Source organism: Dermacentor andersoni, chromosome 7, assembly GCF_023375885.2.
Source record: "Dermacentor andersoni chromosome 7, qqDerAnde1_hic_scaffold, whole genome shotgun sequence".
NCBI lineage: Eukaryota > Metazoa > Arthropoda > Arachnida > Ixodida > Ixodidae > Dermacentor > Dermacentor andersoni.
Window position 1 is genome coordinate 85,326,566 of NC_092820.1, and position 10,968 is coordinate 85,337,533.

Genomic DNA, 10,968 nt, shown 5'->3' on the forward strand with positions numbered 1-10,968 from the left:
AAGCTAACACACGCCTTTGCGCTATGCCACTTCACCTACGAGGCGGCCATGCACAGATGGAAGGCCGCGGAGAAAGACAAACTCAATGTACAACTGAGGAAGCTAGTCAAGCTAGCGCTGGGAATCCCCAAGTACACCGAGACGGAGCTCCTGCTGCAACTGGGGGTGCACAATACACTTAAAGAAATCGCCGAAGCTCAAGAACGGGCTCAATGGACAAGACTCTCTGGAACCAAACCAGGTAGAGAAATCCTAGCCAAACTACGTCATGACACCACAGTAATGGAGAATCTATATCAAAGCGTTCCGACGGACACACGCAACTCCTACACCGTTCGCCCACTGCCGCGGAACATGAACCCCGCGCACCATCAACCCAGAAGGCTGGCACGCAGATCGTTCATCCTGCGCGAAATACGTGATAAGAAGATCTTAGCCTGTTTCGTAGACGCGGCACAGTACCCGACCAGGAAGGCTTTCGTTGCCACCACGATCAATAAGCAAAGTCAAGTTGCAAACGCTCTCACAGTCAAGACCCACAAGTCAGAGATAGCAGAACAGGTCGCCATCGCACTCGCGTTCACAGACCCGACCACCACCCACGTCTAGAGCGATTCACGTTCGGCCGTCAAAGCCTTTCAGAAAGGAGCAATTGCAAGCCAAGCTCTACAAATAATCAATAGATCTGCACCGCTGCAGCATCACACCATCTGCTGGTTCCCGGCACACCTCGGAGATATCGAGGATGCCCCTCGCAATCTCAATGAGATGGCTCACAGGAGCACGCGAGACCTAACCGTTCGCGACGCCACCTATTCTGGTCGTGACCATCCCAGCGAGGATCGGGACCCTCCCCTCACATATAATGAGATAACAACGCACTTTTATCTAGACCGCAGAATATACAGCACACCTCACAATAAGCTCACCAGGCCTCAAGCCCTCACGTTCAGAATGCTTCAAACAAACACGTACCCCACGCAGAACAGACTACATCACTACATGACTGACCTATACAAAACATCATATTGCGAAAATTGCCATAGCACACTAGACGTACATCACTTGCTCTGGCCGTGTGGTCGGACCCACGCAAACAAGGATCAAGACTCCGCCAGGCTACATACAAGAAGCATTACGCAGCACGGACCTGGCGGAGCAGCTCTTGGCCGTCCAGCGAGCCCACGATGCGGCCAGGGAGTTACAACTCCCGGTCCCAACGTGGGAGTAGCCCGCTGTATGGGACCTTGCGTCCCGTAGCTCGCAGGACCTTTCAAGTTATTCAATCCAATCAATCCAATCTATAAAAATAAGTGCCGGCTATACTAGGAACAAGGTTATACAGCCCTATACATTCGCATTGGATTGCGAATGTCCGCAAATTAACATAATAACTGATTCAGTTTGCGCATCAAATGTCTAGTGACGTATGTTCTATACGGAATGCACCGGAGTGAATAATTTACTGTAAACCTGTTACATCGTACATTCTGTTCACAGCGTAATAGAACATCTAATTCAAATAACGTATGTTTATTCTTCAATGAATATCTACTTATCAACCCACTTACAGGGCACAGCTAGCCTGTATTCCAAGCCTTAAGCAGGAGTGTTCTTTTTTTTTTTTTGTATGAATATGATAGACTGCATTTGAACAACGAAATGAGCATAGTATAAAAAACGTACAAAGGAGCTTCGGGCAATGCAAACTAACAGACGCCATTGACGTGTCAGGCACGGTGTTCAATACAGCAAGATAATTTGCCAATTGTTGCGCTCTGTGTGAAGAGATCCACCATAAATACTGACCTTGTGCATGTATTATCGCTGATGCATCATAGTTAAAACATGTTCCTTTGTGCACCCAGGCAACGAGACAAACTACGCGGTAAATAAATTAGCACGAAGAACCATCTCCTATCAAGAAGCTCTTTATTAGCAATCGAGGCGTCCCATTTACTGCCTGTACGGGGCCTCGAAAATCACATGGCACATTGTGTCACTCAAAGAATGCTTCATTTTGTAGCTCATAGTGTCATTTTGTCTCTTATACAAATTCTTCATGCGTCTATAGGAACGTCGGCGAATCGTAAACGTTTGCTCAGATGCCCGAGGATAACTTCCAGAGGACCTCCTTAAGTACGTTGCGTAGTCTCCGTGTCACCAAGTCTAGCCAGAATTCCTTGGGTAGCTGAGGAAACAGTTTGCTCGTAATTGCCACAGCGCTTCCAATAGTGTCGCCAGCGCCTCTCAAATACACGGCAACAACATGCACAGAAACTGGAGTTGGTCCACTGTGGTGATCCAGCGTGACTTGATTTTTCTCGGATGGTTCAACAGCACTTGCGTCCACCAGCTGCAAGTAGATCAAACGAATAAGGCTCCTATACAACATGCCTACTCGCAGTGTATGTATACTGCTAAGGGTGCTTAATCACTTTGCCTTGGCTTCTTTCATACATGAACCCTAAATCATAAGCTAGATGTTTCCGGCCTTCGCGCTTCAAGTGAATATTACTATGGCGATTGCTAAGAGGAAGGAAATGTTTGAGAATTTGAAATGTATGTTTAAGCTTACCTGTTTCATTTTTTTCATGTTTTGAGGCAGAGATTGACAAGGTTGAAGAGATGTATTTTGTTGTAATAAAATGAGGAATATAGTGTTTAAATATGTGTTACGTGTAAAAATCGATTAGATTCCCATATTTTCCAGTGCGACACGAAACGAATAAATCTGGCCTGTTTTCAAAGTATCGTATAATGTGTGGTATATTTACAATTTAAGGTACTACTGTAAAATTTTTATAATACTATCCGTGTCAACTAGATGCGTCCAGATGGTGTAAAGATCTGATAACTCTTGTGTAGAGTTGTATAGACAAGTTACAGAAGTACAAGCCGCTGAGGTACTTCGCCGCTGTTTGTACATCTTTATACTTTACCGCTTATTATTGTTGTTATTATTATTATTATTATTATTATTATACACATATGGTAACATACAAACATACAAATGAAATAGGGAGTGAACAAGCAGACAACTGCCAGCGAGAGGGGCACAACGCCTGCCTACTTTTACCGCTTACTACCAGGAGCATTGCATACATGAGCATGTGGATGAGCCTAACGACTCGTGGCAGTCTTTACATATCACTAGCTTCGTGGATGTTACAATGAGTTATAGCTAACGTCTGACTGTCAAATACAAAAGAGCGTGATGACTTTGGCATCACTGTAGGCACCAGATCAAAATTCGAAACTCTGGCATTATTGTTGGCATTGGTGTCGCAGAACACTTCCTATTCTATTGTGTCCAATTAGCGTGAGAACTGAGCAAACCACAAGCGGAGTCATTTGAATGCTTCTCATTGTTTGATCGTATTGCAGTAGGGTTTGATTAGTGACGAATAAACATGGAACGTGTCCTTGAAGTGGCTATGACATAACACATCAGCGTTTAAATGAAACTCTAAAGCTGTGCGGGATGTCTAAATGTAACACTATCTAGAGTGTTTGAAAGCGTTGGGAACCTAGCTCGCAAGGGTTGTTCATAACACATCATTCCTAAAGTGCTAAGCTGACAACGAATTAAAAATGTTACCTTGAAAGTGACCGTAACCCTTGCCCTTGCATAGGTACCAATAGATCCTTGCTGTCCACCACATGTCTTCCAAGGCATGAAAGCTTCCATAAGACGATCATCGGTGGCCAGATCTACTTGAACGAGCCTGGTACCATTACGACAATAGCTGAATACAGGACCATAAGGTCTCAACTTGTCCAACCCTTTGTACACAATGGTCCCTAGGAAAATGCCGGGTACGACTTCTTCCGGTTTTCGGTTAGGCTGTGAGTACTCTGGTGGCAGCTCTTTCACGATCGCATCAACCTTTTGGTAGAGGTCAATGCTAGAAAAATCACAGTCTTTGGCATCTCCTGAAAAACAGTGTTGAACGTTTTCACCATTATGTTTTGAACACTTCAGTGAACCAAAATATTTGTAAACAACATTCATATGCAACTTGAAGCGGCATTGTAGCTGAAAGAGTTCTGATTTCAATGAGAACAGTTTTATTCTTGAGTGTACATTCTACTGGATAAACGAGAAAGAAATATATTTCCATTGTTAAAGCCTGTCTTGAAGGGGCCACAATAAGGTACTTCTTGGCACTGGTACCAGCATTAGCGCAGGTTCCAATATACCTTTACCGTCCACCACATGTCTTTCAAAGCATAAATTCTTAGTATAGTGAACGCTAGAAGCCGTAAAATACAAAATATGTATTGACAAAGCCTGTCAACCTTAAGTGTACAAAGCATGTACGAGTTATGTTAGGAAATGGCACTGTTGAGCGCCTTCCTGATTTCAGCTTATATTAGGCTTTAATAGGCGACACAATATAGCTGGCACATAACGTCATGCTAAACGCTATCATAGCCACTTAGATCCTTTTTGCGATCCTGGTCTCATACCAACACACTTTCTAAAGCTGCTGTTATACCTGAGCGTAGGCCAATACTTTCTTGGAGAAACTTTCTATAGTCGCAAGTAGGCATAGAATAGATGTCGCTGTTTTGCGGTAACCGCTAGACGCTTAGGGTCAACTCGAGGCCCCGATTCAGCTATAAACTTGTAACCTATATTTTGCCCAAAAATATACTTTAAGTGCTACATGTAACCTGATGAATTATTGCGCATTATATGGTTGCTTTAAGAAAGCGTCCATTTACTATAAAATATATTGTACAAGAAGCAGAAATATTTTTGAAGAATATGAAATCTAGTCGTTTAGTATTTAAAAATACTTCTGGTAGTGTTATATCCACCGGGCTTGGTACTGAATTACTGAATTAAATGAATAAATGTAGCTTTGAGCATAGTGTAGCACAAACAGTTTGCCTGCAAAATATCTAATGCCAAAAACTCAGATTGTAGGCAATTTTCTAGGCAAGGTTTTTAATAAAAAGCGAAGTTCTTGTGGCAACGCCTTCAATTAGCTTGAGTAGGTGAGTGAGTAGGTGTCACAACCCTTCAGGAATCATTCACAAAAAAAAAATTGTAGTGTAAAGCAGTTGCAGAGAAAATGATCCGTTGCAGCAAAAGCGATGTTCGGAAAAAAACGTGATTTAAAATTTTAATTTCCACCAGGTTGGCCTGAAATACTCCTGATGTGTTGTCGTCGCGATTATTTTCTTTCGGTTGCCTTTTAATATCTTGTTTTTCTTTTACTCGCTCTGACCTTCCTTCTTTTTCTTGCTTTTGACAGAGGACTTAAAGCCTGATTACCTTATCTTATAACGGTCCACCCTACCCAGAACGGCATCGCAAAACACGCCTGGTCTGACACCAAGGGCCTCAAAAGCTTTCATTTTGGCATCGATGTCATCGCATTACTAATAATTACACCGTGAACAGCGCCTTTTACTGTGGATGCTACAACAAAATAGGTTTTTGAGCATCTGCACCAAGTCAATTTTCGCGTGGGAGCTATCGCGACTAAGACACTTCGGGGAGGCGCAGTGAGCCACTGGGCCTAATATCGCAAAACTATTTGATTCTGACTTTATTCCTATCTCCTACCGTCAAATTTGCGTAAACAGCGGCACAATAATCGAGCTGGAACGCACGGCTCGGTTTGAACAGCCCAATCAAACGTTGTCCCTCGTTTATAGGAGGTCATTTTTGTTACCTTCAAAGCCAATGCCACTGTCCACCTTGGCAAGTTTTTTTTATTTATTTGATTGGATTATAAGAGGTGAGGAGCGTGCTCAAATGGAGAAATTTCGACGGGCCGGAGCAGCACAGTGCAAGTAGGCAACCGGATTAGAAGGGCGGTGCTGCCGTTTGCGATTGTTCCGCGCCGCGTTGATTAGTTTTGTGATGGCTGGTCAGAATACGCGCCAGTGTGAAACGTATATTTAAGATTACTGCTAAAACGGATCCTCAGCGAAGCAAAGTTGGCAGACCGAAGCCGTATACGTGACTAGAGGGCTGGGAAAGGTTATTCTGCTACATAAAAAAATTAATAAACGCAGGAAAATTCAATTCTCACGTGGAGCGGCAAGTACTCAGTGCAAAAGCGGTCAGTGGACAGGCAACTTCTATTCTCCTTTAAAGGAGGCGGTCTGCAGTTATTCCGCAAACGTTTTTTTTTTTTTTTTTTAAGTATAGTAAAGCATCTTTAGTGCGTACGTTTCACTTTGACATCGTGAACTTTAGCAGTTTTGTGACGGAAGCATCACAGAGAGGTGAAGTGGCACAGCCTGAAAAAATTCGACCAACAGCTATTGAAGAAACAGACGTACAGTCGTAGATATTTTGCCACGCTTATAAGAGATCCGCGAATCTATTATGATCTCCATGAGTTCATTCAAACTCGCCGAGGATAGCAGAAAAGAATGCTCCTCAGCAACGTCCGCAGTAATTCACGCACGCTATTGCGTTTCACGGTACGTAAAAGCCAGGGCATGTACATTTCTAATAGGGTGGCAAACAAACTTGGCACTGGCGAAATGCTTTGCCTGCTTGCGCTTCACATCATCCATATCGTCCCATCTCGCCATCAAACGGTTCTAACAAGCCACGAGGTAGACGGTTGCGCGGTGTCAATAAATTTGTGAGGCGGCTCTATGCAGTCGGCATTTCACCCCCCTTTCTAATGGCCACTTGTACTACTATTACCTGATATAACAGTGGGTTGTGCCACAGCAACGGCTAAGCCAATGCAAACATGGAGCAGGAGTGTCGTTGTCCGCATCTTCATTCTGCAAAATGAGCTGAAACCAATAACCAGAACGTACAACGTGCACATTAACGCAGATGCTCCAAACTTTGCTTGAATAATTGCCGTGTAAAATGCCTCTTATTTGGACCAAATATCTACGCCATGCCACATTCAGTTCTCTCAGAAGATATAGGGAAAGATCAAGCATACTGCCTGTGTAATGACTTAGTAATAATATTGTCATTATTTGACAGGAAAACACAAATGTGAAATATACAGAGAGAGAAATTGGAAAGAAGAAAGTTGGCAAGTGATACGGAGAGGTGAAAGATGCCTCTACACTCTTTACAAAGGCACGGGTAGAGACAGGAGTTGAAGTTAGCAAGGAACGAGGGAAGTAAAGAAAAAGACGAAGAAAAGGACTAGATGACGAGCCAAACAAGATTAAGATAAGGACAACGATAAAGTCATAGAATGGCAATAAAAGTAATTTTATGCAAAGGGTATAATTAACCTGAAGCTTTTAGCGAGAGAAAAAATATTTACATTTTGATAGCACATCACTAGTAACACGTGTATGATTTTGATATAAATTCCATTTCGGCGTTACAATTACTCCACTCGCAATGTCCCGGAAGAAAGTATGGGTTTCGTAATACGCCTCTAAAGGGCCCAAGCGAGTTTTAATATTTATTAACAAAGCCCTCAATTAAGCTACACGCTTGGAACATCCTGTGTACATCGCCCTATCATACATGTAGTCTTCCCGAAATATAAAACCCTGCTGTGGGTCTTCCAGGACCTCAGCGAAAATCTCTACGTGGTCTAGAAACTACTCTAAGCTGGAATAAAACTACTGTTTAAATATATTCGTTGAGCCTCTAATGCATCCACGCACTGTAAGCTGATCGTGCAAAGGACCGTTAAAATTCGCCCATTCGCTGGAGATTTCTACTTCCTATATTATACAGTTTTCAGGGTACCAGAAATACAGATCTATAATGTTTTCGAGCTCTTCTAGCCCGCAATAACAACTTCGCTAAATGTTATTGCAGTAACAAGGTACAACTCGAAAGGCCGCACAGTTTACTTTAGTTGAGGTGGGAATGCAACCTTGGATGAACAAGGATATTCTATGAAGAAAGTCAGCCGTGCTGTTATTCATTATGTTTAAAATATAACACGTTCAAAAACAAAAAGCTTTGCTCACCGGAGGGCTCGTCGTCAAGAGCCTTAGACTTTGTGTGTACTAGGCGATGTCCAGCTCAACACCTCATATATACACTACTTAATTATATGTTTTGTGCAGGAGTATTTCACACAAGCAATTCAAGCACAAGGAAAATTAATGCCAAGAAGTTGTCACAGATCCTTGTTGACTTCAAGGGATATATTGCATACACTCATAACACACCGTCCTGACGTAGCCATAAATGTGCGTTGAAGTCTTTTATCCCTCTTCCTCCTTTCTTTTGCTTCTTGGCTGTTTTTTAGCCTTCTCGATCACGCAGTTACATTAGCGATATTGTCGGTCTCTCTACCTGGTCATTCTTGATGTTATTAAAACCATCATCATTCTGACGCATTTCGCCACCTCATCATCAGCCAGAAGAGAAAATAAATTAAAAGAAAACGTCACGACTCACCCCCCCTCTCCCAACGTATGTTTCAATGGGCCTTCGGCTATCATGGCTGCCTCAATCGCTAGCGCTCCATGCAACTCTTTACTAATGACAACTCCGGCGCTAGCGGATCTCTAGCTAATGGACGAGCGCTCACTCCATATCCACATTTGAAGTGAAGCTCTTGTTGTGAACTTTCAAGGCGAGTTCAGCACTGCAATTGCTGCGGCAGTCTGCTGCTATTCTCTTGCCGGATACCGGGTGCACAGAAAATAAACGAATTACACGTCCGATGGCAGAATGATACGTGTCTCGCAGCACGGAAAAGTGGGGCTCTATCAGGCTCCACATTTTGCTTTCTTTTTACATGGCTACAGTTAAAGGCATGCTGCCCTCGTAGCCCGAGAAGCCCTTCGAGATGACTGACGCGTGGGAGACGCCACGTAGCACAAGCGAAAGCACGAGCACACGAGATACTTTTTCTACTAGCCGAAAGCTACAGTAATGGAACGGTCCAATAATAGTCAATGTTGACACAGTATGTGCGCCACAATGCTCTATGCACGCCTCTTTCCTTGCCATTATGTCAGCGATAAGCATCAGACAACGGCTTCACTTATGTGACATCACCGAGTAGAAGTCTCAGGGCGCATTTGACGGAGCTGTTGTTTGTCTTACGGCAGAGCTTGCGAACGGAGTAGTCAATGAAATATACTGCATGCGCATTAAATTGCAGGACATTCAAACACCTAAAAAAAGAGTGTTTAATTTCAACCTAAATCTGCAGAACACCTTGATACTTGAACATCTTGATGGGGCAGCGCAAGACGGCGTAGACAGAAGGCAAGAAACACACACAACAGCGCCAAACTCACAACTAACTTTATTCGAAGTCATACACAAGCTCAAGCACTACAACGTATACCCACGTGAATCCCAATCGATGGCGTCATTACCAGTGCAAAGGCACACAGCAAAACCCTGTAATCTAATGCTACACTATGAAGCAGTTTGAAAATGCAAATTCACTGTCATGCAAATTAAATTTTTTCTTATTTGTTACCACACTGACCATAGCTTTGCGCTCGCTGTGGCACACTGAAATTGGTTGTACTGCTATGCCAGACGCGTTATTTCCAAAGGTTAAATCTATACGCGACCGGTGACGCATGGCTCACACGTTGACGTCCCTGTAGCACTCAATTTCAAACCGTTCCAACAGGAAGGATACAATACACTTGCCGTCGGGGCGTGCTAGGTCGGCGGTAATGTTGACGATTGGTGGGTACGCTATTGCCTTTTATTATGTTTGTCGACCCTGCAATGGGAGCGAAGAAGCACCGCCATCCCATGTTTTATATATGGCCATGAAGGTCATGCGTCATAACATGGTCGATAAGATGAGAATATTCAGAGCCACCGCCGCGAGTTTTTCTTTTCACGTGTGCGCATGGGGTTTCGCCGGGGGAGCTTTTGGCGTACAAGCGACCGACAGACGGACGGAGGGACGAATCGGCCAGCCATACGCGGCTTAACAGTAAAAGTGATATTTGGGCATCTCCCGTGGCGGCCATTTCCCATGTGGAGTGCCAAACGCACTTATTTAGGTGGGGACGCCTTCTTGTTGGAGACAAACAACCCCTTAACAAGTGTTGAGCTCCAACAATGGCCGAGCGCCAGGCCAGGAGGGCGCTTGCAGTTATTTTACCGGCAGGTAACCGGCGGCAGCACTTGCCTCCCACAGTCGTGGCGGATTCTCTTCAACAGGGCCCTCTTTGGTTGGGGGCCTGTGGTTCGTATCTCCATTGATATCATTCGTGTCATTGTTTGGTGGCTTCTTATCTTAACACTCATGAAAATTGAGGCCCTCAGTTCCTTTATTCTCGTTGTTTAAATACATAGAGTCTCGTCTCCGCGAGCTGTGATGCCTTGAGGTAGCATGCGTGAGTTTATTGACTAGTTCAGAGACTACGTACGGTCTCCGGTAGAGAGGCTGTTCTGCATGCACTAACCATGGACGTGAGTGGTGGAGCTGGCTAACCATACCAGGGCTATTTGTAGCACACGAACATAAATACCCCAAAACAATAGGAGAAAACGGCGCCTATGTTGTTACTATGCCGAAAGCAACTCATGTGTAATGCGAAGACGTAGGTTCGTATCCCACATAAGACATGGGTTTTTTTCATGTACTTTCATTTGCATTGGTGGACCAAATGTTTACTTCAATTTGGAAATACAGGCAATTTCCGGCCGTTGGCTTTCCTTGTTTCTCGTTCGTTTACACACACACCCACACCCACCCACCCACATACACACACACACACACACACACACACACACACACACACACACACACACACACACACACACACACACACATATATATATATATATATATATATATATATATATATATACGTTCTACCGTGTGAAGGGATTCACATACACGCATAGTTTGCCACTTTGACACTCCTAATGCTAACACATTCGAAATATCTTGTAGCAACATGCTCTTGCGAACATACTTTAAAGAAAGCGAGTCGTGTGCCAGACTTCTTCCTCTTTGTACTGTGTTTCTGAGTAGGGACACATGACGAGGAGATAGAAGTCTGGCATGC

The 10,968-nt window shown here is 43.8% G+C and overlaps 1 protein-coding gene across 2 annotated transcripts; it reads right to left on the bottom strand.

Moving 5' to 3' along the window:
* Nucleotides 1-1,915: 1,915 nt before the first annotated feature.
* Nucleotides 1,916-8,037, bottom strand: LOC126534174 (uncharacterized). 2 transcript variants are annotated; one of them, XM_050181422.3, is made up of 4 exons: nucleotides 7,936-8,037; nucleotides 6,683-6,777; nucleotides 3,602-3,936; nucleotides 1,916-2,356 (listed from the first exon to the last, which is right to left on the bottom strand). In XM_050181422.3, exons 2-4 carry the CDS (start codon nucleotides 6,762-6,764, stop codon nucleotides 2,102-2,104), a joined length of 672 nt encoding a protein of 223 aa, XP_050037379.2. In that variant the 5' UTR covers nucleotides 6,765-6,777; nucleotides 7,936-8,037; the 3' UTR covers nucleotides 1,916-2,101. The 2 variants fall into 2 exon arrangements, with proteins under 2 accessions (XP_050037379.2, XP_054928709.2); XM_055072734.2 differs by having other exon boundaries at nucleotides 6,683-6,765; nucleotides 7,936-7,990.
* Nucleotides 8,038-10,968: the final 2,931 nt, after the last annotated feature.